Below are 27,287 nucleotides of genomic sequence, written 5' to 3' on the forward strand. Positions count from 1 at the left end.
CTGTGCTTCCTCACTTGGACTCGATCTCCACTTCAGTTGCTCTCTTGCCGGAGCACCACTTCCGGATCTCCGGTGTCTCCGCTTTACCGGTCCGCCCACCTCCCCCGCGCACTTCCTAGAGCTTTGTGCGAACCACTAGCGGAGTCGGAGCGGAGACGCAGGCTGGCCCAGCGCCAGCGGTCTCCTCCTAGAAGACGCACTGAATGGCTTCTCCAGCCTGAGAACTCCGGCCCTGCTGCGGAGTCGAGTGGTGGCGGTGGAGGGTTAGTTTGTTTCGAGCTCCGAGCGGGGCACACCCGGAAGTGGCGCGGTACGGCAGCTGCGCCGCCTCCTCAGGCGGGTGCCGGGTACCGGGAGGTGGGGGAGACGCCACGGTACTCTTCGGCGTGTCACCCGAGGGTGCAATACGGCGAGAGGCGTACGGCCTGCTTCTGGCTCTGTTTCTACGGTGGTAGATCCGGCCGGGTTACGGGGGGCGAGGGCCTCCTGGGGCGGCTGGGCTGGCTAAGGGAGGGGTGCGGCGGCCAAAGGCGAGCCTGTGTCTCCTCATTTTCCCACTCCAGGGGACCCGCTTTCTTTAGGTCACCACCTCTTCCTCCCACTCCTCGCCAGGCGAGTTGAGGGGAGTTGTACTAGTGAGGCAGCCGTGGCTGGAGCAGAGTCCATTTGAGTTTTCTCTGCTTCTGGGAGAAGGCGAGCGGCCGCTGTGGTGGGGACTGTTGCTTTTCGGCCTCTTCAACCTTTCCTGAGAAATGCCTTTTCCTTAAGGAATGCACCACAGACTCAGCTACCTCTAATGTTTCTGTCTTTACCCCTTTCAGCTTCTGACTTGGACTCCTCTGTACCTTAAAGAATGCTGGAGTCATATGTGACTCCAATTTTAATGAGCTATGTGAATCGCTACATCAAGAACTTAAAGCCTTCAGATCTACAGCTTTCACTATGGGGCGGAGACGTGGTTCTCAGCAAGCTGGAGTTAAAATTGGATGTGCTGGAGCAGGTAAGCGGTGTAGCTGTCACTGAAAACATTTTCAGCCTGCTTAGAAGTAATGTGTGCTTTCCTACACTCTGACTATGCTTTAAAAGCTTAGTTTTTCTGCTAATGTATTTTGGGCTATCTTGAACTAGAGACCTTGCTTTACAGAATTTTTTTTTATGGTTTGTTACTAGTGATGGATTATTAGAATCATAATCTCCCAAATTGCCGCAACAGATAGAAAAAGAATTTCATTGTTCTTGTCAGAATTTTCACCCTGTTACTCAGTTCTTAAGCTTTACCGAATATGCTAATTTACATTGCTAGGATTCTGTATGACGCTGGAAAATATTCCCTTTTTCCTTTTTGGGGAACGAAGGGGTGTGAAAGACAGCAAGGTCACATCTTGAGGAAAGTTCTCTTAGTGGGAAAAATGTCATTACCCATGACATCCTCAGAATATTGAATAGACAGACAGATTGAGAATGCCAGCATAGTTGAAAACTTCTTAATCACTTTTTAAGTCTTTTTTTTTTAACATGGGAATGGTCTGATGTAAATGAACTGTAACTTCAAAGTTCATACATTTATTAATTCACTTAGTACACTTATTAACATATGCCAGGCAATTCTTTTAGGCTTGAGAATACAAAAATTATCTCTGGAAACTCAGGAGTCAAGAGACCAACTGCTTTTTTAGGAGATAAGGGAAGACAATCTGATAGTGATGTTATTGGTAACTTTGAGTTATATTCCACTGCTTCCTGTACTATGGAATAACCTGGAGTTAACACTGAGAAATAATATTCTTCGTTTCTTCCCCTTCCTCTCTCCAAGGTTGATTATCTTAATATTTTCATTGTTTTTTAATGAGCACAAATCCTAAGTATACAGCTTAAATTTAGCATATGCATACACCTGTGTAACCACTATCCAGATCAAGAAATAAAATATTTCCCGCACCCCAAAATGCTCTCCTTGCCTTTTTCTAATTAGTACCCCACCCCTAAAACAAGTGACAGCTGTTCTGACTTCTATCAACACAGATAAGTTTCTTGAAGCTGTTCTTGAAACTTAAATAAATGAGAATCACTTGTGTTTGAATTCTTTTGTTCCACATTATGGCCAAGATTAACCCAGGTTCTTGAATAAATGACAGTTTATTCTTTGTATTGCCTTGTGGTATTCCATTGTATAAAGATTCACAGTTTATATATTTTCCTTTTGAGGTACATTTGGATTTTTTCTGCTTTTGACAATTACGAAGAAAGCTCTTAAGAACATTCTTGTATTGGACAGAGGTGTTGATTTCCTTTAGATGCATACCTAGGAGGCAGGCATATATTTAGCTTTAATGGATACTGCCAAATAGTTTTCCAGAGTGGTTGTACCAATTTAGATTCTCACCAGTAATGTGTGGGAGTTCCAGTTACTTCACATTTTTTGCTGTTACTCGGTAAGTTTGTTAATTAATAGCCTTTCCCTGTGCTATTGGCTGTTTGTGTATCTTCTTTGGAGAAATGTCTGTTCAAGTCCTTTGCCCATTTTAAAAAGTTATTTTGTTGTTACTGAGTTGTAGGAATTATTTATATATTCTGGATGTCAATCCCTTATCAGATATGATGTGCAAGGATCATCTCCCATTGTGGGTTGTCTTTTGACTCTGTTGATAGTATCCTTTGCAGAACCAAAGTTTTAAATTTTGATGAAGTCCAACTTACAACTTTTTCTTTTGATGCCTGGGCTTTTGGTGTTATATCCAAGAAATCATTGCCAAATCCAGTGTCATGAAGCTTTTCCCCTATGTTTTCTTCTAAGAGTTTTATAGTTTTAGCTCTCACATTTAGGTATTTGATCCCTTTTGAGTTAATTTTTGTATGTGGTACAAGGATCCAACTTCATATTTTTTTGCATATGGTTATTCAGTTTTCCTAACATCGTTTGTCGAAGACTGTCCTTTCCCTACTGAATGATCTTGGCACCCTTCTTGAAAATCAAATGGTCATTGATAGGAGGGTTTATTTCTGGGCCCTCCATATGATTCCATTGGTCTGTATGTCTGTCTTTATGTCAGTATCACATTGTTTTGATTACCATGACTTTGTAGTAAGTTTTGAAATCAGGAAATGTGAGATCTCCAACTTTTTTCCTTTATTTTAACATTTTAAAAATTTAATTAAAAAATTTTTATCGGAGTCTACTTGATTTACAATGTTGTGTTAGTTATGCTGTACAGCAAAGTGAATCAGTTATACATATACATATATCCACTCTTTTTTTAGATTCTTCCCCCATATAGGTCATTACAGAGTACTGAGTAGAGTTCCCTGTGCTACACAGTAGGCCCTTATTCGTTATCTGTTTTACATATAGTAGTATGTATATGTCAATCCCAGTCTCCCAATTTATCCCTTCACTGCCCCTTACCAGTTTTTTAAATGTTAGGAAAAATTAATCATGAAGTCATGCTAGTTAGGAGTTTTCTTAGTTGGAAAGTTTTTAATTCCTGATTTAATTTCTTTAACAGATATAGGACTGTTTAGATTTCTGTTTCTCCTTTTGTTAGTTTTGGTTAGTTATGCTTTTCAAGGAATTTCTCCATTTCCTCAAAATCAGCAAACAATGGTGTGGGCCTAACTTTGTAAATAAAATTTTATTGGAGCCCAGCTATTCTCATTCGTTTACATGTTGGCTGCTTTTGCAAGCTAAAACGACAGGGTTAAGTGCTGGAACAGAGTCTGCATGGCTTGCAAAAGCCTGAAATATTTATTCTCTGCTCCTTACTGAAAAAGTTTGCTTGCCTCTGCTCTAAGTTGTCGTATTTAAGCCATAAAGTTGGGTTTTTTTGTTTGTTTTTCATTTTAAAGTTGCCTTAAAAAAATCTAGGAACTGTTATGATATCCTCTTTTCAATGCTTATATTAGTAATTTGTATTTTCATTAGTATTGCTAGGGCTTTATTAAAATTAGTCAAAACCCAACTTTATTGATTTTTTTTCTATTGTATTCCTGTTTTCTTCGTAATGTATTTCTTTTTTTTTTTAAATAAATTTATTTATTTATTTACTTATTTTTGTCTGTGTTGGGTCTTCTTTGCTGTGCGTGGGCTTTCTTTAGTTGAGGCGAGCAGGGGCTACTCTTTGTTGCAGTGCGCAGGCTTCTCATTGTGGTGGCTTCTCGTTGTGGAGCACGGGCTCTAGGCACGTGGGCTTCAGTAGTTGTGGCATGAGGGCTCAGTAGTTGTGGCTCACGGGCTCTAGAGCACAGGCTCAGTAGTTGTGGCACACAGGCTTTGTTGCTCCGTGGCATGTGGGATCTTCCTGGACCAGGGCTCAAACCCGTGTCCCCTGCATTAGCAGGTGGATTCTCAACCACTGTGCCACCAGGGAAGCCCCTGTAATGTATTTCTGCTCTTATTTTTTTTAATCATTTCTTTTTTTTCCTGTTTCTTTGGATTTGATTTGCCATTGTTTTCTCTAGCTTCTTGAGGTGGTAGCTTAGGTTATTGATTTTCTTCAACCCTCTTCTACTCTAGTATGTGCATTGAATACTGTACATTTTTCTTTAACCATCTATTTAGTTTTATCACCACAATTTTATATGTTGTCTTTTCATTATTATTCAGCTTAAAAAATTTAAAATTCCATTTTGATTTCTTCTTTTTTTTTTTTTTTATTCGTTTCTGCTTTATAACAAAGTGAATCAGTCATACATATACATCTGTTCCCACATCCCTTCCCTCATGCATCTCCCTCCCTCCCACCCTCCCCATCCCACCCCTCCAGGCGGTCACAAAGCACCGAGCTGATCTCCCTGTGCTCTGCGGCTGCTTCCCACTATCTATCTACCTTACGTTTGGTAGTGTATATATGTCCATGCCTCTCTTTCGCTTTGTCACAGCTTACCCTTCCCCCTCCCCATATCCTCAAGTCCATTCTCAAGTAGGTCTGTGTCTTTATTCCTGTTTTACCCCTAGGTTCTTCATGACATTTTTTTTTTTTAAATTCCATATATATGTGTTAGCATACGGTATTTGTCTTTCTCTTTCTGACTTACTTCACTCTGTATGACAGACTCTAGGTCTATCCACCTCATTACAAATAGCTCAGTTTCGTTTCTTTTTATGGCTGAGTAATATTCCATTGTATATATGTGCCACATCTTCTTTATCCATTCATCCGATGATGGACACTTAGGTTGTTTCCAGCTCCGGGCTATTGTGAATAGAGCTGCAATGAACATTTTGGTACATGTCTCTTTTTGAATTATGGTTTTCTCAGGGTATATGCCTAGTAGTGGGATTGCTGGGTCATATGGTAGTTCTATTTTTAGTTTTTTAAGGAACCTCCATACTGTTCTCCATAGTGGCTTGATTTCTTCTTTAATCCATGGGTTATTTAGAAGTGTGTTGCTTAATTTCCAAACATTTAGGGAATAATTATCTTTCTGTTATTGATTTCTAATTTAACTGCATTGTGGTCAGCACATTCTCTGTATGATTTTGATCCATTATAATTTATGACACTATATGGTCAAAATTTTATTTTTGTAAATATTCCATGTGTAATTGATGAGAAATGTGTATCCTACAGTTGTTGCCTTATTCTTCCATAAATGTCAGTTGCTTCAAATTGGTTATTAGAGTTCTTCAAATCTTATAAATCCATATGGATTTTCATTGTCTGCTTGTTCTGTCAATTACTAAGAAAGGTATGTTAATGGTTAACATCTCCAACTATGATTGTGGATTTGTCTACTTCCCTTTTATAGTTTTGCCAACCTTCACTTTATATACCTTGAAGTTACATTGTTAAGTGCATACAGATTCAGTGCTGTGATACCTTATTGTTGAATATACTTAAAAAAAATCATTCTGAAATGTGTCCTCTATCATTCATGCTAGTAATTCTTTTTGCCTTAAAGTCTTTTTAATTATACTCTTTTAAAAATTATTTCAGTTGCTTCTCTAAAGATTACAAAATGGATATTTGACTTATTGGCATCTACCTTAAATTAGCATTCTTACCATTTTGTGAATAATCTTTCAATAGTTTGACTGCATTTGCCCTCTTCCTCTCCTGCCTTTTTTGGTATTGTGGTCCTTGTTTTTGTTCAGTTTGGGTTAGCTTGTTTAGTTTGGTTTAGTTTGTTTTTCTGCTGCCTTCAGGTAGAAGCCTAGGTTATTGATTTGAGATAGTTCTCTTTTTCTACTGTAGACATTTACAGCTCTACATTTCTTTAGCTGCATCCTATGAATTTTGGTATGTTGTGTTTTTATTTTCATTCAGTTCAAACGTTTTCTGATTTTCCTTGAGATAGCAGTGTATTTTTGCAGATGTTGGATGGAATGGTTTATAGATGTAAGGTCTAAATTGGTTGATAGTGTTTTTCAGGTCTTCTATATCTTTGTTGATTTTCTGTCTGTTCTGTTTATTATTGTAAGTTATTGAATTATTTCTTTTCTCACTTTTGTCAGTTTTTGATTTATGTATTTTGGGGCTCTGTTGCTATGCTCATATATGTTTTATATTTTCTTCTTTTTAAAATATTTTTATTGGAGTATAGTTGCTTTACAATGTTGTGTTAGTTTCTGCTGTATAGCAAAATGAATCAGCTATACATATACATGTATCCCCTCTTTTTTGGATTTTCTTCCCAGTTAGGTCACCACGGAGCATTGAGTAGTTCCCTGTTCTATATAGTATGTTCTCGTTAGTTATCTATTTTATACATAGTATCACTATCCCAATCTCCCAGTTCATTCCACCCTGCCACCCTTCACCCTTGGCATCGTTTGTTCTCTATGTCTGTGTCTCTATTTCTGGTTTGCAAAGAAGATCATCTGTACCATTTTTCTAGATTCCACATATACGTGTTAATATACGATATTTGTTTTTCTCTTTCTGACTTACTTCACTCTCTATGACAGTCTCTGGGTCCATCCACATCTCTGCAAATGACCCAATTTCATTACTTTTTTATGGCTGAGTAATATTCCACTGTATATATGTACCACATCTTCTTTATCCATTCCTCTGTTGATGAAAAGACAGCCCTCAGAGTGGGAGAAAATATTTGCAAATGAAGCAACTGACAAAGGATTAGTTTCCAGAATATACAAAAAGCTCATTTAGCTCAATGTCAAAAAAAAAAACAACCCAATCAAAAAATGGGCAGAAGACCTAAGTAGACCTTTCTCCAAAGAAGACATACAGACGGCCAGCAAACACATGAAAAGATGCTCAGCATCACTAATTATTAGAGAAGTGCAAATCAAAACTACAGTGAGGTATCACCTCACACCAGTCAGAATGGTCATCATCAAAAAATGTACAAACAGCAAATGCTGGAGAGGGTGTGGAGAAAAGGGAACCCTCTTACACTGTTGGTGGGAATGTAAATTGATATAGCCACTATGGAGAACAGTATGGAGGTTCCTTAAAAAACTAAAAATAGAACTGCCATATGACCCAGCAATCCCACTACTGGCAATATACCCAGAGAAAACCGTAATTCAGAAAGACACATGCACCCCAGTGTTCATTGCAGCACTGTTTACAATAGCCAGGACATGGAAGCAATCTTTGTCTTTTGATAGGAATATTTAATCCATTCACATGTTTTTATTCATGTGGTTGGATTTCTGTCTACCATTTTGCTATTTTCTAAGTGTCTCATGTCTGTTTTGTTTCTCTCATAATCCTTTGCTACTTTCTTTACTATTAAGTAGATATTTTTTAGTATTGCATTTTAATTCCTTTGATTTTTAATTTATTTTGAGTTATTTTCTTAGTGGTTGCTTAGAGGATTACAATATGCATCTAATTTATCACAGTCTATTTGAGATTAATGCTAACTTTATTCCATTAAAGTACAGAAACTTTCTCCACTGTAGCTTCATTTCTTCTCCCTCCTTTGTGGTACTATTTTCACATATATTGCATTTCTTTGTTATAAACCTAATATATCAATGTTATAATTGTTTTTTGTGATTGCCTTTTGAATCAGAAGAAAAAAGAAGAAAACATTTATACTGTCTTTTAATAATTATCTACATATATACTTTTATTAGTGCTGTTTGTGTGGCTTTGAGTTACAATCTGGTATTGCTTCCTTTCGGTCCAAAGAACTTCTTTTAGTATTCTGTTACAAAGAATTACCTGAGACTTTGTTTATTTCAGTATGCCTTTATTTCACCTTCATTTTTGAAGTATACTTTTGCTGGATATAGGATTTTTGGTTGATGGTTATTTTCTTTTGTTATTTAAATATATCACCTCACTGCCTTTTTGCCTTTATTGTTTGTAATGACAAGTTAGCTTTTAATCTACTAAGAGTTTTCTTGTATGTGACAAGTTGATTTTCTGTTTCTGCTTTCAAGATTTTCTTCTTGTCCTAGACTTTCAAAGTTTTTGCTTTGATATGTCTGGGTGTGGATTTGCTGATTCTTTCTTCTGCCAGCTCAAATCTGATGTTGGGCTCTTTCAGTGAATTTTTAATTTCATTTATTGTATTTTTAAACTCAAAAATTTCTATTTGGTTTTTTTTTTTATAATTTCTATCTCATTCTTGGTATTCTCTACTTGATGAATCGTTGTGGTCATATATTCCTTTAATTGTTTAAATATAGCTTCCTTTATTTCTTTGAACATATTTATAATAGATGTTTTGAAGTCCTTGTGTAGTAAGTCCTACATTTGAGCATCCTCAGAGATAGTTTCTATTGACTACTTTGCATGCTTTTCATGTTTCACAATTTTTAGTTGAAAACTGGATGTTTTGGATAATATGTTTTAGCAACTCTGCATTCTGACTTCTTCCCTCTGGGGATATTTGTTGTTGCTATTGGTTTATGTATTTGTTTAGTGCCTTGCCTGGGCTAAATTTGTGGTGTCTGTTTCCTCTGCAGTGTGTGGCTTCTGATGACTGTGCTCAGCCTTTTTTTTTTTTTTTTCTCCCCCAGTTCTTTCTGTTTTTAGGCTTGGCTTTCTAGGGATTACCCCTGGGTCACTATAATTGAGTCATCAGCCAGTGATTGGCTAGAGGTTGTTTAAACTTTTGAACCAATAAGGCTTCTACTCTTTGGCATGGGACATATACATGTACTGGATAATGCTTTCAAAGTTCAAGGAGTTTACAAATCTGATCCATGTTTTTACTTACTTTGTTTACAAGGCTTCTTGGTCAACCAAGGATGAGTAGATTGTTAGGAGTCTCTCCAGTGTCGTCTAAGTAAGCACAGCCTGGCACATACATATAGCTTTCCAGGTTACCAGGGATACTGAGGTCATAGCAAGGCCATCTTTGGCTGTCTTGTTCTCTGGATTTCTCTGTTAATTTTCTGGCTGGTCTTCTGTTTAGTTTCTTGCACCAACTGCTGTTGTGACCTCAGGGTGGCCTTCCCTTATTGCCCCTGAGATTTCTGTTGTTTTTAATAACTTTGTCCAGTTTTGTCACTGCTTTCTGGGGAGAGGATTTGCCAACCTTCTAACTTAGAATTCTTGAAGTCCTGTCTTACATTCATTTTTATTTTGTGGTAAAAAGCATATAGCATAAAATTTACCATCTTAACCATTTTTAAGTGGATAGTTGTGTTAATTATATATATTGGGGTGGCCAAAAAGTTTCTTTGGGTTCTTCCATAATGTATTACAGAAAAACCTGAATGTGCTTTTTGGCCAACCCAATACATTGTTGTTCAACAGATCTCTAGAACTTTTCATCTTTCCAAAACTTAAGTTCTGTACCCACTGAAAAACTACTTCCCTTTTCTCTCTTCCCCCAGCCCCTGGCAACCACTGTTCTACATATGTATCTAAGAATTTGACTAATTTAGGTACATTATAGCAGTGGAATCAGACAATATTTGTCTTTGTGTGACTGGCTTATTTCATTTAGTACAATGTCCTTGAGGTTCATTATATGTTGGAGCATATTACAGAATTTCCTTTTTAAAGACTGAATAATATTTCATCATGTGTATATACCACATTTTCTTTATGCATTTATCTTTCAGTGGACATTAGGTTGTATCTACCTCTTGACTATTGTGAATATTGCTGCAAAAAATATGGTTGTACAAATATGTTTTCAAGATACTGGTTTCAGTTCTTTTTAGTTTGTGCTCAGAACTGAGATCGCTGGATCATATGGTAATTCTGTTTTTAACTGTTTGAAGAATCTCCATACTGTTTTCTATAGTGGCTGCACCATTTTACTTTTTCATCAGCAGTGCACAAGTGTTCTACGTTCTTCATATACTCACCACACTTATCACTTCCTGTGGTGGGTTTTTTTTTTTTTTGGATAGGTGCCATTATAACAGGTGTGAGATGATATGTCATTGTGGTTTTGATTTGCATTTCTCTGACAATTAATGATGGTAAGCATGTTTTCCTCTATTTGCTGGCCATTTGTATATGTTTTTTTGAAAATGTCTATTTGAGTCATTTCCCCATTTTAAAAATTGGATTATTTGTTTTTTTGTTGTTGAGTTGTCGTAGTTCTTTTTATATTCTAGATTTTAACCCCTTATCAGATAATATGGTTTAGAAATAGTTTCTCTCATGTGGGTTGCCTTTCCACTTTGCTGAGTGTTTTCTTTGCTCTGTGGAGGTTTTTAGGTGCTTTTGTGGCCTGCTATATTCATTTTTCAAGTATCCCTTTTTTCTGTGTGAGAATATTTTTTAATTGCTTACCTAGAATTATATTTATGAGAGCTAATCAATCCTCTAATTAAATTTTTCATTACTATATCCTTTGTGCAGCCATAGATATTCTGGTTTTAGGGATGTATTTTTCACAATGTATTTCTAAGTAGTTACAAGAAAATAGAATATTTTTAAGTTGTACAATATATTTTGAGAAGGAAAAGGAATGAAAAGAAAATCATTTCTCGTGGTTACCTCAGGATAATCCATTTATTATAACAGTCGGCATTTTCTTTTGCCTTTTACAAGGCATAAATGTGTTCTTATTTGTTTATCACAAGAACTCTGTGATGAGGAAATGGAAATGATCTTGCTTATAGTCAGATAATAAGTGTTGAACTTCAGTTGGATCTCCAACATGGGCCATATGGTTCAAAATTCCATGTTTTAATGTAGAATGCTGCCTCTTGTGTTAGTGTTTTGTTAGTTATTCAGATGATTAGTAGCATTCTGGTGATACCAAGGTCTTGAGTTTGGTTCAGGTGTCTTTTAACTTCTCCCTAAGAAAAGCCAATTTGTGCCCATAGACTACGGTTTTGGTAGCCATTTCACAAACATATCATTGTTACACAAGTCAAGGGTAGAGATGGAGATGTCATTGGAACATTATCCAAATGGATGTATAACCAATGGAAATGTATTCAGTGCTCATAATGAAAGTTAGGTGCAGTATAGTTGTTGATAAGAGCAAGGGCTCTGGCATCATAGTTTCCGGTTTTGAGTCACGGCGCTCCTAGCTGAGTCATTTTTGAAAGTTAGTTGACCTTTCCATGCCTCAGATTTTTTATCTGTAAAGTGGGTATAATAGTATTTACTTTTTCGGGTACTTACAAAGATTAAATTTTGCATGCAGGTAAAGTGCTTAAAGCAGTGTGTGGTACACAGTATGTGCTCAGTAAACGTCTTCGTTATAGACACTGATCAAAATATAATCTGTCCCATTGATTAATGCTGGAGAAATTACTGCATCTTTAAAATTAATGAAATAACGAGAACTGTTTAAAAATTGTGACATTCCATTAGAATAGTAGAAATAGATTTTTAGTATTCTGCCCTTTAAAAAAACTTGTGAAGACATAAAGGAGGCTTATACGTTTGTAATAATAAATAGTTAGCATCTTTATATTGATTGCTCTTTGAGGAAGACAGTGTCCTAAGTGCTTTATATAAATTAATTCATTTAATCCTCAAACACACTACTATTATCCAGTTTTACAGGTAAAGAAACTGAGACACAGATACGTTAATACAACTTGCCTATTGTCATTGTGCTAGTAAGTAGCAGAGGTAGGATTAAATCCACTTGTGCTGACTCTAGAGTTATTGGTCTTAACCACTTTGCTGTACTATCTGTATATATTTAGCTATATTGCTACTATGTTGCTAAACCAAGTAGGTGGACAATTCTTAGATGAATGAATAGCTTAATATTTATCTTAACTTTCACAAATAGAGTTACAGTAATGTGATTGAGATATAGTCCAAATACAAATTTGTTTTTTTCTTTTGTTGGTTTGTAACATATTTTATCTGAAGGTGAAACAATTTAGTATAAAGTGATTGTGGTAACATTTATGTTTTCATTTTTAACCTTTTTTTTTTTTTTGAGAGGAAGTGCCTTTTTATTTTTCATCTTTACTGGAGCATAACTGCTTTACAATGTTGTGTTAGTTTCTGCTGTACAGCAAAGTGAATCAGAGCTATATGTATACATATATCCCCATATCCCCTCCCTCTTGAGCCTCCCTCCCACCCTCTCTATCCCACCCTTCTAGGTCATCACAGAGCATTGAGCTAATCTCCCTGTGCTATGTAGCAGCTTCCCACTAGCCATCCATTTTATATTTGGTAGTGTGTATATGTCAATGCTACTCTCATTTTGTCCCAGCTTCCCCTTCCCCTGCTGTGTCCTCAAGTCCATTCTCTATGTCTGTGTCTTTATTTCTGCCCTGCCACTAGGTTCATGAGTACCGTTTTTTTAGATTCCATATACATGTGTTAGCATATGTCTAACCTTTTTAATAATAATGGAAACCAGTCAGAAAACACTTAGAATTTATGACCAAATAGTATCCAGGTACAATCTTTAATTAGGTAAAGCTCAATAAATTTTTTTTCTAAGTTGGTCCATTTTTATTCTGTCAGGTCATTCTCCTATCTTTAATTCCGTTCTCATCTTTAAACTTGCCTTACAATCATATTCTGTTATTATTTCCATTTAGCAAAATAAGAAATAGAGGCCTGCACAGGTTAAGTAGCTTATTAAATGTAACTTGCACAATAAGTTTTTATAGTTTATCATTAACTATAGTTTAACAAGTTATTTGATGCTGCTTTTTAAAAAAAATAAATTTATTTATTTTTGGCTGTGCTGGGTCTTCGTTGCTGTGCGCGGGCTTCTCATTGCGGTGGCTTCTCTTGTTGTGAGCACGGGCTCTAGGTGCGCGGGCTTCAGTAGTTGTGGCTCGTGGGCTCTAGAGCACAGGCTTAGTAGTTGTGGCGCACGGGCTTAGTTGTTCTGAGGCATGTGGGATCTTCCCAAATCAGGGATCGAACTTGTGTCCCCTGCCTTGGCAGGTGGATTCTCAACCACTGTGCCATCAGGGAAGTCCATTGATGCTGCCTTTTTTTTTTTTTTAAAGACACATTTATTCAGCGTCATGATCATGCAATCAACAGCATGGGTGCAAAAAGAAAAAAAATCTATATTAAAACTCTTTGTTGGAATGCTTTATACTTTCCACAGAACAGAAACTAAAATAACCTGTTATACAATTAGTCACAATTACAGTCCTTGAGTTTTTTTGCCCATACACATGAGTATTGTCTAAAACGTGTTCTTTGTAGCAGCTAGGCCCTGCCACCACTGTGCTTGGCTGAGTTCACAAATCTTTTGTAACCTGTAGCTTCCCTGTCACTCTGGATCTCCTCTCCTACTAAGCTTTGTTTCCTGGCAGTAATTAAAACCTTCTGCCACTGCCCTAGCTACTGCTGCTGCTGGAACCTCCATAGCCACCTTGGTTTCGTGGTTTGGCAAAGTTTTGGCCTCCACCACCATAGGGGCCAGAACTTCTGCCTCCAAAGTTTCCTCCTTTCATGGGTCCAAAATTTGAAGATTGGTTGTTGTAATTGCTAAAATCCTTGTAGCTTCCACCACCTCCAGAATTGCTTCAATCATTACCAAATCCATTACTGCCATCCCCACTGCCACCATATCCACCACCACCGCCGCTGCCACCAAAGCCACCTCGACCACTGAAGTTTCCTCCACGACCAAAGCTGTCATTCCCACCAAAACCCCCTCCACGACCACCACCAAAGTTTCCAGAACCACTTCGACCTCTTTGGCTGGATGAGGCACTAGCCATCTCTTGCTGAGACAGGGCTTTCCTTACTTCACAGTTGTGGCCATTCACAGTGTGGTATTTCTGAAAGACAGTCTTGTCTACGGAGTCATGGTCATCAAAGGTTATGAAAGCAAAGCCTCTCTTTTTGCCACTGCCTCGGTCAGTCATGATTTCAATCACTTCAGTTTTCCCATACTGTTCAAAACAATCTCTTAGGTGATGTTCTTCAGTGTCTTCTTTAATGCCACCAACAAAAATCTTTTTCACAGTTAAGTGGGCACCAGGTCTTTGAGAATCTTCTCTTGAGACGGCCATCTTTGGTTCCCCAACTCTTCCATCCACCTCATGTGGCCTTGCATTCATGGCTGCATCCATCTTCTCCACAGTGGCATATGTGACAAACCGGAAGCCTCTAGAGTTCTTGGTGTTTGGATCCCTCATTACCACACAATCTGTGAGCGTTCCCCATTGCTTAAAATGGCTCCTCAGACACTCATTGGTTGTTTCAAAGCTCAAACCTCCGATGAAGAGCTGCCTCAGCTGTTCGGGGTCTTTGGGAGACTCTGACTTAGACGTGACGGCAGTGGAGGAGGGAGACGTCAACGATGCTTGCTTGGTGGCGTCCACGGGTAGAAAGGAGTAATCTACCGAACATATCTCGATGCTCTTTTTTGATGAAAAGTAATTTCCAGAATATTTTTGTGTTGGAAATTTTGTTCTTCTTTTCAGAAAGTATTTTGGATATTAGAATGAAAAAAATATTAAGCACTTACTAAATTTTATTTAATATTTTGTGTTTTAAGGAATTGAAATTACCATTCACTTTTTTAAGTGGACATATTCACGAACTGAGGATCCATGTACCATGGACAAAACTGGGTTCAGAACCAGTGGTAATTACCATCAATACAATGGAATGTATTTTGAAACTTAAAGATGGGATACAGGTAAGAAATTATTGAACCTAGTTGTTTATATTAACCAATTTTAATAGTTATTAGTATTTGATATTTTTTTAACTTTTGGGATGTGTCAGGTTTTACATAAACAAATCTTAGCTCACACACTTAATATTTTTTTACATACCTATTAAAGTAACATAATTAATTGCAAAAGGGTTTTCTTAAATTTGGATAAAACATCCTAATGGTTATTTTCATACTCATTTTACTTAATCTGATCATAGCCTTAATAGGGATTATGCATATTGCTCATTACCTATATCTGCTAGAAATGGGGCCTGATTGTGTCCAATTGTTAGGTGAAGGTTTTTGAATTTTTGCAAAGTGACATTTCTAAATGAGATGGAAATTTCTCAGGTTATTTTTTGAGAAGATGAAAATATATTGAATTTCCCTTCATACCTAATTTCATTGTGTCTTTGAAGTTTTGTCATCAGAAACTGATTTTTTTCTGACTTCTTTCTTCTCTGACCCATGTTACATTTCTTTTCAGTGTTTTTGTTAAGGTATAATAGTGATTTTAAGGAGTTTCCACCAAAAATTTTCTAATCTAGGAAGCAAACAGGTCTGGGCAGCAGCATATTGTGATGAATTTTTCCACTTTTATCCTGTATAAAAGTAGTGTCTCTGTCTTTCATTTTTATTACTTTTTCCTTAGCCTGTATTTAATTTTCAGTTTTAAGGAAGCCTTTCTAGATCAAGTGAATTGATGAGTATTATTAAATTTCAATTTCTGTGAAATGAGTAAAGGTTATTTATAAATTACTAAAATCATTTCCTATTTGCAGTAGATACTTTGAGTGTCATATGAACCTACTGGGCTCAAAACTGTTTTTCTTTCTGTGAAATCTCTAATTCCAAACCTTTATTATGCAATTTAACTTAACTAATGTAGTTCCTGGAAGTGAGTAGACCAATGCTATACTCTCATTAAAATTTATTTTGGGAACTTTAAATATCTGGAAGATTGATTTAGGAATCTGTAGATAGTTATGTGCAACAAAGTTTTATTTTACATTTATATTTGGTAATACTTAAATGGTTCTTAATCATCATCTGTTCCTGGAATTTAATTTTTTTTAAAGAAGTCTGGACTTGGTTATACCACCCATGCAGTGCTCCATATTAAGTGAAAAAAAAAAAAATCCAGACACTAAGTGTTTTTTCAATGGGAAGGTGGAAGTTTCAAGGCCAGATGTCCCATAAGAAACACATTTTAAAAGAGGCAAATTACAACTAATTATAGAGGCTGCAGAAAAAGATTTGTAACACATGACTTAGTGTAACCTAGAACTAATATTTGATATTGGACCATGCAGATGGCTACTGCAGGAATGATCAGATTTCCTGCTTATATGGTATTTGAGACTTGAATTTTGTGGTGTGTACAGCAAAAGGTCAAGTGTCATGAATGTAAACCACTCTCAAAACAAGTATTTTTTACAGATGTTTAAGATTTTGAGGTAGAAAGGATTTTTGAAAATTGCAGTTGACATTTGGACAAATTATTCAGCATTGTACACCCCTGGAGAGTTATACTTGAGTTTATGCTAGTGATTGGAATTAATTTCTTAGTAAAAACATTATAGATGAAACACATTTTAAAATAGTTTATTTTCCTATTTTAAGCTTTGATTAGTATAATAGGAAATTAAGTTAAAAAACTATATATGTGTTAGTAAAATTGAATAAGCCCATATTTGATTTATATTATTTCAAATTATTATAGATGCACAATGAAGAAAAGACATTTTCTAAATAAAATCAGTGTGGATGGTAGGTTAAATGAAGGGGCCTTTTAGAGTTACAGGTATGAATCTGTTAAAAATAATATTGTATGAGAATGTAATAAAATGAAATTTAAAAGTTAAAAATCTGAGGTTTATTCAGAAAACATCATTATCAAAAAACAATATTGCTGAATTTCTTGATAGGAAGGCATGTGTAGTTTGTAAAGTTCAATTAAATTCTAACATTTGTTGATTTTTATTTTACTCGTCAGTGCACTGAAAAGCATTGTAAGATATTTATATAATTTCCACAAAAGCTACTTAGAAAAAGAGATTTATAATGATTGTGACTCTTTTGATAATAGTTATAGTATACTTCCTTAACATGTCTTTGTGATCATTTTTAATTATAGAGATTTTTTTGATGCGCAGGTGACCAAGTTGTTGTGTTTGGTAAGATAAAGTCACCTTGATGTCCAGTCTGAATTAGTTTAATATATTGATATTTCACTTAGTAAATATGCTATTTACTCTGAGAGGCATATCTGTGTCAGTCATACCCACCTTTAGATCCTGTAGATTTGAACTGTTTTCTTTTTCTTTTTTGGACTTGAGACACAGAATTTGATTCATGACACATTATCACTAGTGGTCCAGGTCTGACTTGTTTATTTAGCTAGTTTTCTCCACCCTAGGCTAATCTAATAAATACTTGTGGACCCAGCATACGGCTCAAGAATGAAAACCTTACCAGCAACTTACATTTAACTATGTGCTCCTCTCCTTTTGCATATTTTTGTTTATCCTCTGTGGGCCTCACCTGTAAACTAGGGCAAGACTTGCTACATAGTTCTTTTATTCTTTCATTGTGTATGCTTTCTCTGCTCATTGTGTTAATAATAAGTCTTGCAAAAAGCTTCTTCAACCTAAAGAGAGTAGTAAATTTATTTTTAAAGTACTAATTTATTCTGGCCTTTGTGCCACCTAGAAAGTGAACCTTCAAAATCTTTTGACCTAATAAATGTAACCGTTTGTAAGGCCCTTTATAGAAGTGATACTGGTTATTCATAAAAACAAACAAACAAAAAAACTTTAAAAAATCTTTTGAACCTAAAGCAAAACTATAAGTACCATTCAAAACTTGAGATAAAAAAACTAAGCTTTTTGTTAATGTATTGTGTTGGCCAAAAAGTTCATTTGGTTTTAAGTAAAAACATTTTTCATTTTCACCCGGAACTTTATTGAACAACGTATCCATTAACTGAACAAACTCTTTGGCCAGCACAATATGTGCTTTTAAATCCTGGTTAGTGCTCGGAGTTACAGAGCAATCTTGCCTGTCCTCTTTCCTTGCATGTTTTGATGCGGTGGAAATTGGTTATTGGAAGTTTTGCTAAGGCTATTAACAATATTTACATGGCTTTTTATTTATTTTCTTAACACTTTAATTCTCTTATCTGAGGCTGGATTAATCTGGTTGACTGCTGCTGTGGTTTGAGTATGTTCCCCCAAAATTCATATGTTGAAGCCCTAACCCCCAGAGATGATGGTATTAGGAAGTGGGGCCTTGGGAAGATGCTTGTCATGAGAGTGGAGACCTCATGAATGAGATTAGTGCCTTTTATTTATTTATAAAATTTAAAAATTTTAAAATAAATTTATTTATTTTATTTATTTATTTTTGGCTGTGTCGGGTCTTCATTGCTGCACGCGGGCTTTCTCTAGTTGTGGAGAGCGGGGGCTACTCTTTGTTGCAGTGCGTGGGCTTCTCATTGTGGTGGCTTCTCTTGTTGTGGAGCACGGGCTCTAGGTGCTCGGGCTTCTGTAGTTGTGGCACATGGGCTCAGTAGTTGTGGATTGCGGGCTCTAGAGCGCAGGCTCAGTAGTTACGGTGCACGGGCTTAGTTGCTTCACGGCATGTGGGATCTTCCCGGACCAGGGCTCGATCCTGTGTCCACTGCATTGGCAGGCGGATTCTTAACCACTGTGCCACCAGGGCAGCCCCCATTAGTGCCTTTTAAAAGAGGCTCCAGAGAGATCCCTAACCCCTTCTGCCAGGTGAGGATGCAATGAAAAGGCACTGGCTGTGAACCAGAAAAAGGGCCCTCGCCAGACCAGGTTGGCACCTTGACCTTGGACTTCCTAGCCTCCAGAGCTATGAGAAATAAATGTCTGTTGTTTATTAGCTACCCAGTCTGTGGTGTTTTGTTATAGCAGCCCAAATGGCCTAAAACAACTACCTTTTCACACATTAAGTAAGGGCTCAGAATTGCTGACTTAGGTTGTGGAATTTATTGTACTATTATTGATTCCCTCACTGGCACTACTACAGGTTAGTGATGGTGGTGATGATACTAGCAGATAGCTTAGTCTAGGTTCTGTCTGTAGATTCCTTCTATGAAAAATGAGACTTAGAGTTCCCTATAAATTATGAGTAGCGTCTTTACTTCCCCTAGGGAATCCTTTTATACTGGGTGCATAAATATTTACAAATGTTACATCCTCTTGTTGGATTGACCCCTTTATCATTATGTAATGCCCTTCTTTTTCTCTTACTACCATCTTTCTTTCAAAGTCTATTTTGTCTGATATAAGTATAGCTACCCCAGCTTTCTTTTAAATGTTTCTATTTGAATGGAATATCCTTGTATCTGAAGTGAGTCTCTGGTAGGCAACATATAGTTAGGTCTTATTTTTTATCCTTTCACCACTCTATTTCTTGTGATTGGAGAATGTAGTCCACTTACATTTAAGGCCATTTTGTTAACTGTTTTCTGGCTGTTTTGTAGTTCCTTTCTTCTTTCTCTCTTCATTTGTGATTTGATGACTGTCTTAGTGGTAAGCTTAGAATCCTTCCTTTATCTTTTGCATATCTGCTGTAGGTTTTTGCTTTGTGGTTATCATGAGGCTTATATATAACAGCATATGTTTATAACAGCCTATTTTAAGTTGATAGCAACATGTGTTTGAATACATTCTAAAGCTCTACATTTTTATCCCCCACAATGTGTTATGTTTTTGATGTCACATTTTACATCTTTTTATCTTGTGTATCCCTTAACTAATTATTGTGGTTATAGTTATTTTTACTGCTTTTGTCTTTTAACCTTCACACATCATGGCTTTATAAGTAATTAATTCACTGCATTTACTGTATATTTACCTTTACCAGTGAGATGTATATATACTTTCATATGTATTTTTCTTTTTAAAATTTAATTATTTTTAATTGAAGTATAATTAACTTATATTAGTTTCAGGTGGGCAACATAGTGATTCTATATTTTTGTATATTACAGAATGATCACAGGATGAGTCTAGTTACTGTCACCATACAAATTGTTACAGTATTACTGCCTATGTTCCCTAGGCTGTACATTATATCCCCTTGATTTATTTATTTTATAACTGGAAATTTGTACCTCTTAATCTGCCTCACCTTCTTCATTCTTTCTCCCACACCCTTCCCCTCTGGCAATCACCTGTTTGTTCTCTGTATCTATGCGTCTGTTTCAATTTTGTTATATTTGTTTATTTGTTTTGTTTTTGAATTCTACATATAAGTGAAATCATATGGTATTTGTCTTTCTCTGATTTATTCATTTAGCATAATGCCCTCTAGGTCCATCCATGGTGTTGCATGTGGCAGGATTTCATTCTTTTTTATGGCTGAGTACTATTTCATTTTGTGTATGTGTGTATATGCTACATTTTCTTCATTCATTTATTGATGGGCACTTAGGTTGCTTCCATATTTTGGCTGTTGTAAATAATGCTGCAGTGAACATGGGGTGCATATATCCTTTCAAATTAGTGTTTTGTTTTCTTTGGAAAAGTGGGATTCCTGGATCATATGGTAGTTTAATTTTTTGAGGAACTTCCTTATTGTTTTCCATGGTGGCTGTACCAACTAACATTCCCAACAACTGTACGTGAGGGTTCCCTTTTCTCCACATCCTTACCAACTCGTGTTATTTGTTGTCTTTTTGATAATAGCCGTTCTGACAGGTGTGAGGTGATATCTCATTGTGGTTTTGATAATTTCATTCCCCTGATGATTAATGATGTTGAGCATTCCTTCATGTGTCTGTTGGCAATCTTTATATCTTCTTTGGAAGAATGTCTGTTCAGGTCCTCTGCCTATTTTTTTAATTGGGTTGTTTGTTGTTTTTGATGTTGCATTACATAAATTCTTTGTATATTTTGGGTATTAACCCTTTATCGGATATATTGTTTGCAAATACAGTTATTTGGCTGCCTTTTCGTTTTGTTTTTGTGTTTCATCACGTGTAGTTTTGTGAAACCACTGCCACCATGATCGAGATATAAAAGTATATCACCATAACAAGACTTCCTTGTGCTACTCCTTTTAACTGTACTCTCACTTTCCCTACCTCCTGATCCCTGGCAACCACTAACCTGTCCTCATTTTATATAATTTTATTTCAAAAATAACAAATATAAATGGAATCATACAGTATGTAATATTTTGAGCATAGATTTTTTCACTTAATATAAATCCCTTGAAGTTCAACCAAGTTGGTGTGTGTATCAGTGGTTTGTTCCTTTTTATTACTGAGTAGTATTTTACTGTATGGATATATTTATACCATGGATTGTTTAACCATTCACCCATTGAACAACCTTTTGGTAGTTTCTAGTTTTTGGTATTACAAATAAAGCTACTGTGAACATTTATGTACAGATTTCTATGCCTACATAAGTTTTTATTTTTCTTGGATAAATGCCCAAGGATGCTATTGTTGGGTCCTTTGGTAATTTCATTTTTATTTTTAAAAATGATTGCTAAACTCATTTCCAGAGTGGCTATACCCACTATTCATTCCTATGAGCAGTGTATGAATGATCCAGTTTTTTTTGTATAATCACTAGCATTTGGTATTGTCACTATTTTTAATTTTAGCCATTCTGATAAGTATGTAGTGATGTCTCATTGTGGTTTTAATTGGCATTTTCCATATGGATAATGATGTTGAACACCTTTTCATATGCTTATTTGCCACATGTATTAGTGAAATATCTGTTCTTATGCTCATTTTCTGATTTTGAGAGTACTTTATATATTCTAGACATAAGATCTGTCTGTCAGATATGTGGTTCGCAAATAGCTTCAATTTGTAATTTGCCTTTTCATGCTCTTACCAAGGCCTTTTACAGAGTGAAAGGTTTCTGTTTTGATTAGGTCCAGTTTATTAATTTTTCCTTTTATGCATTGTGGTTTCAATGTCAGATCTAAGAATTCTTTGCCTAGCCGAAGATCATAAAGTTCTTATGTGTTTTTTCCTAAAAGTTTTATAGTTTTACATTTAAATCTATGATCCATTTTTTTTTTTAAGAAGATGTTGGGAGTAGGAGTTTATTAATTAATTAATTTATTTTGGCTGTGTTGGGTCTTCGTTTCTGTGCGAGGGCTTTCTCTAGTTGTGGCAAGCGGGGACCACTCTTCATCGTGGTGCACGGGCCTCTCACTATCACGGCCTCTCGTTGTGGAGCACAGGCTCCAGACACGCAGGCTCAGTAGTTGTGGCTCACGGGCCTAGCCGCTCCGCGGCATGTGGGATCCTCCCAGACCAGGGCTCGAACCCGTGTCCCCTGCATTGGCAGGCAGATTCTCAACCACTGCGCCACCAGGGAAGCCCCTGTGATCCATTTTGAGTTAATTTTAATATAAGGTATGAGGTTTAGTTTGAAACTCGTCTTTTTGCCTGTGGATGTTCACTTGTTTCAGTACCATTTGTTGAAAAGATTGTACCTCCTCCATTGAATTGCTTTTGCCATTTTGTCAAAAATCAGTTGGGCACGTTTATGTGAGTCTGTTTCTAGGTTCCCTATTCTGTCCCTTTGATTAATATATCTATCCTTGTGTCAATATCACACTGTCTTGATTACTGTAGCTATATAGTAAGGCTTAGTTAGCATTGGGAAGAATGAGTCCTCCTACTTTATTCTTCTTCAAAATTGTTTCTGGCTATTTGAAATAGTCTTCTTTCCAGATAAATTTTAGAATAAGCTTGTTTAGAAAAACCTTGCTAGGATTTGGCAGAAATTGCCTTAAATGTATAGGTCAGTTTGGGGAGAATTGACATCTTTACCATATTGTCTTCCAAGCCATGAACACAGTGTGTCTCTCCAATTATTTAGATTTTCTTTGATTTCTTTCATCAGCATTATGTTTTTCCAGCATGTAGATCCTATATATGTTTTATTAGATTTATACCTAAATATTTTATTTTCTTTGGAGCATTTATAAATGTTATTGTGGTTTTGATTTTGGTTTCCAGTTATTCATTGTTATGCAATTGATTTTTGTGTATTGATCTTGTGTTCTGCAACTTTGCTTCATTTGTTAATTACAGGAGGTTTTTTTAGTAGATTTCTTGGGATTTCTTATCTAGATAATCATGTCATCTACAGGTAGAGAGAGTTTTGTTTGTTTCCAATCTATATGCTCTTCCATCCCTTTTAAATTTACAAGTTAATATTTATACCTCTTCACTGAATCTGGCTCCATGATGCCATTGTAAACACTTTGGCAGAGGTCATTAGGAACATCATTTTTGCAAGATCCAGTGGACACTTTTCATTTATCTTTTTTAATCCTCACTCAGTTGTTATATTTGATGATTCTTTTCCTGTCTTTCTGGCACCCTTTCTCTGGCTCTTCTTGTGACTTCATTTCTGCTACCCATCCCACATTTTTTTTTTTCCCCCAGATTTTTAATTGGAGTTTCCCAGGCTTTCATTATTTTAGTCCTTGTCTCTCCTTGGGTAATTTTATTCCTAGTGGATTTAGTTATCACTATATGCTATTTATTCATAAAATGCTATTTTAGGGTCCAGTCTCTTTTTTTTTGCCCCTGAGCTCCAACACCAAGAGCAAAATGGACTTTAACTTATATGTCCCATAGAATGTTCCAAACTGAATTTATCTTAAACCTCAAATCTGTTCCTCCGGGCTTCCTTGGTGGCGCAGTGGTTAAGAGTCCGCCTGCCGATGCAGGGGACACGGGTTCGTGCCCCGGTCTGGGAAGATCCCACATGCTGCGGAGCGGCTGGGCCCGTGAGCCATGGCCGCTGAGCCTGCGCATCCGGAGCCTGTGCTCCGCAACGGGAGAGGCCACGACAGTGAGAGGCCCGGGTACCGCAAAAAAAAAAAAAAAAAAAAAAAAAAAAAAAAATCTGTTCCTCCTTATATATTTCCTATTTCAGTGAAAAATTCCACTTTTTACCTTTAATCCAAACTAGAAACCCTGACAACATGCTTAACTTTCATCCAACTCTGGATTCTACTGTTACATTATCTCTTGAATATTTCTTTTCAGTCTTCATTGGTACTTCTCTCCAAACCTTTTTTTTTTACACTGCCTCTGGGCATGATATTTCTAAAATGTAAACTGGATTGGTACTACCGTGCTTAAGATTTCTTAATGGCTACTGTCCTTTTGCTTTCACAATTCTTCTCACTTTTTTCAGCCTGACCTCTGGAATCACTTTCTTTTCTTTCATATTTCAGCTACCCTGAATCATTTGTAGTTCCTCAGACTCACACTGTCTTGATTACTGTAGCGTCTATATAAATATAGTAAGCAGTTCATTCATGGACATGGGTAATAGATGAGAATGATTTTCCTGAGCACCATTTTTGTTATCTTATCAATAAAGTCTAGATGCTCAATTTCCATTAAAATATTGGTAAACTAGAATATCCTTTACTTCAAGCTTAGTATAAGCAATTTTTAAAAATGTCTTTTGTCCTTATAAAATCCATAGAAAAATTCAGTTCTTCATTATTTATATAGTTATCCACTTGGATGAATTGCACAAAATTTATGTGTTGCCTCTGGCATTCCCATACTCTCTAGAGAACTTCTAATAAGTTTAATATTCATATAAACAAATTTGTTGATAGAGGTAAATCTACCCAAAAAATTCAATTTAAGGTAATCAGAAATTAAATACAAATACTTTCAGTTTTCTATTGCATGTCTCAGGAAAAAAATTCCAGAAAGTTCCAAAAAGCAAGTCTTGAATTTGCCCTGCACCAGCAACTATTTGTTTACATAGCATTTACATTGTATTAGGTATTATAAGTAATCTAGATGATTTAAAGTGTATGGGAGGATGTGTGAGTAGGTTATATGCAAATACTACACCATTTTGTATAAGGGACTTGAATATCTACGTAGTTTGTTATCCACAGGGGTCCTAGAACCAATGCCCCATGGATATTGAGGAATGACTATATCAGGGTATATAATTTTTCAGTATTAGAAATATGAATTTTTTAGTAGTAGAAATTTGATTGTAGTAACTGTTTGGCGCACAGTGCTTTTTCAATTTTCAGGATTTTGTCTTTAGGGTAAATCTCCAGAAGTAGAATTCCTGAGTCAAAGGCTATGATTATTTAAAAACTTGTTTTTGAAACAGATATTGCCAAATTGCTTTACAAAGGGTTTTATTAGTTAGCTCTTCCATCAGCTGATTGGAAGTGTACATTTTACCAAATCTTTATGAACAATGTGTATCATATTAAAGGAAGAAAGCATGTTTGAGATTTGATGATGTGAACAGTGTTGGTTTGTTGTTTTAATTTTTATTTGTCTGGTTACTATGGAAGTTGAAGTTTGCCTGTGTATTTTAGTTACTTCCCTTTTTTGTGAGGTGTTTTGTGTCCCTTATTGTTTTCTCATTAGGGTGTTGGTAATTTTCTTAATGTTTTTCACCTCTTTTAGTATTAGCTCTTTTTTGGGGATTTATTTATGATTTTCCCCATTTGTTTTTTACATCAGGCTTTTCATTTTTTACTTTCAACTTATATGAACATGTTTAGATTGACACATTTGTTTTCTTTTCACTCTGATTTTTTTTTTTTTTTTTTTTTGTGGTATGCGGGCCTCTCACTGCTGTGGCCTCTCCTGTTGCGGAGCACAGGCTCCGGATGCACAGCCTCAGCGGCCATGGCTCACGGGCCCAGCCGCTCCACGGCATATGGGATCTTCCCGGACCAGGGCACGAACCTGTGTCCCCTGCATCGGCAGGCAGATTCTCAACCACTGCGCCACCAGGGAAGCCCCACTCTGATTTTTTTCCATTGCTTTTAAATAGTTGGACTTCTTTCACTGTCTTATTTTATGTTTTCTATATTTCTCTCCTTTTTAATGCAATTTTCTTTTTTTAATATTATTTGGGTTGATGGTGCTTTTTAGATTCAGTTTTGTGTATTCCATTGGTTTTAAAGTTATACTTCTATTTTTGTCCTTTTAGTAGTGATTATTGTGGAATTTTTACTATGTATACCTAAACTCTAAATTGTTATACTAATTTTACTCCTTCCTATTAATCAGTTTTGAGGCTCTCAGAAGGCTTTAACTTATCTTCTTTCCATCTTATATGCTGTTATTCAGAATTTTAGTTTCATTTTACTTTTATACCTCCCAAATTAATTGCTGTTGTTATTATTCTTTGTGTAATGAATACTTATTTGGTCTTATTTGCCTGTTTATCAGTTTTCTTGGTTTGTTGTTTTTAGCATCTCACTTCTTTCTGGGTTTAATTTCCACCTTTATGAAGTACTTTAAAAAATATTACAAAAGAGATTCTCTTAGTGGTGAACATTAAATTTTCATTGTCTAAAAAACCTTTATTATAGTCTCTCTCATTGATAGTCTATTTGGTTGCATCAGGTTGGTGGATATTTTCTCTCAGTGCTTTGAAAATATTAACTCCACTATTGAATTGGTTCTGTTTTTGCTGTTGAGATTTTTATATATTAGTGGTGTTACCATTTTATTGTAAAATGTGTCTTTTTTTTTCCTTAATTGTAGTTAAGATCTTCTTTTTCAGATGTCTTTGCTCTTCTTCTGTTTCATGATCATGCCTCTAGGACTGAATTTCTTTTTTGTTATCCTTTTTAAGATTTATTGTGTTTCCTATATCTATGGATTTATGTTTTTGATAACTTCTGAAAAATCTTTATCTCTTTGAATATTAATTCTGTCTTATTCTTTCTATTTTTGCCTTCTAAAACTTGTTTTACATACGTTACAACTTCTCAGTCTATCCTTTGTATCTCTGATCTTTCATATTTATCTTGTTGTCTCTCCGTGCTGCACTGTGGGTAGTGAGACTCAAATCTGAGTCTCTCAGATCATAAACTTACGTGCAATTCATAAGAGGGTTTGAAGTTTACTGTAGTCCAATGGTTCTCAAAGTGTGATCTGAAGACTGCTAGGTCATGTCTTACTTTTTTCATCATCATTCTCTTATGAGTGTAGAGTGGAATTTTCCAGAGGCTACCTGATGTATGACACTGGTAGATTGAAGGCAGAAGTAAATATGAGAATCCAACTGTTTTCTATTAGGCCAGATTTTTTAAAATGTAAAATAAAATAATTCCATTCTTTTTACCAGTTTTCTTTTTGTTTTGGAAAATATAGCTATTTTTCATAAAAAGCAAAAACAAAGTTTTATAATTTGTTTATAATTATGTTAATGTGATAGATTTCTTATTTTTAAAAGCATATCTTTTTTCTCCTTTTTTAT

General features: G+C 35.9%; 1 protein-coding gene and 1 pseudogene across 6 annotated transcripts in view; one reads left to right on the plus strand and one right to left on the minus strand.

The window, feature by feature from the left end:
- Window positions 1-853: 853 nt before the first annotated feature.
- VPS13B (vacuolar protein sorting 13 homolog B) overlaps window positions 854-27,287 on the plus strand; it is a gene marked incomplete at both ends in the record, with an annotated part of 778,321 nt that continues 751,887 nt past the window's right edge. For all 5 annotated transcript variants that reach the window (XM_079722541.1, XM_079722545.1, XM_079722542.1 and 2 more), the window contains 2 exons: window positions 854-1,000; window positions 14,836-14,979. In XM_079722541.1, the coding sequence (XP_079578667.1) occupies window positions 854-1,000; window positions 14,836-14,979 (291 nt within the window). The remainder of the gene's footprint in view (window positions 1,001-14,835; window positions 14,980-27,287) is intronic.
- LOC307065477 (heterogeneous nuclear ribonucleoprotein A1-like) lies at window positions 13,667-14,599 on the minus strand (annotated as a pseudogene). Its single transcript has one exon. The product of its transcript is annotated as a heterogeneous nuclear ribonucleoprotein A1-like (transcript).

Source organism: Hyperoodon ampullatus, assembly GCF_949752795.1.
Source record: "Hyperoodon ampullatus genome assembly, chromosome: 17".
NCBI classification, from domain to species: Eukaryota; Metazoa; Chordata; class Mammalia; order Artiodactyla; family Ziphiidae; genus Hyperoodon; species Hyperoodon ampullatus.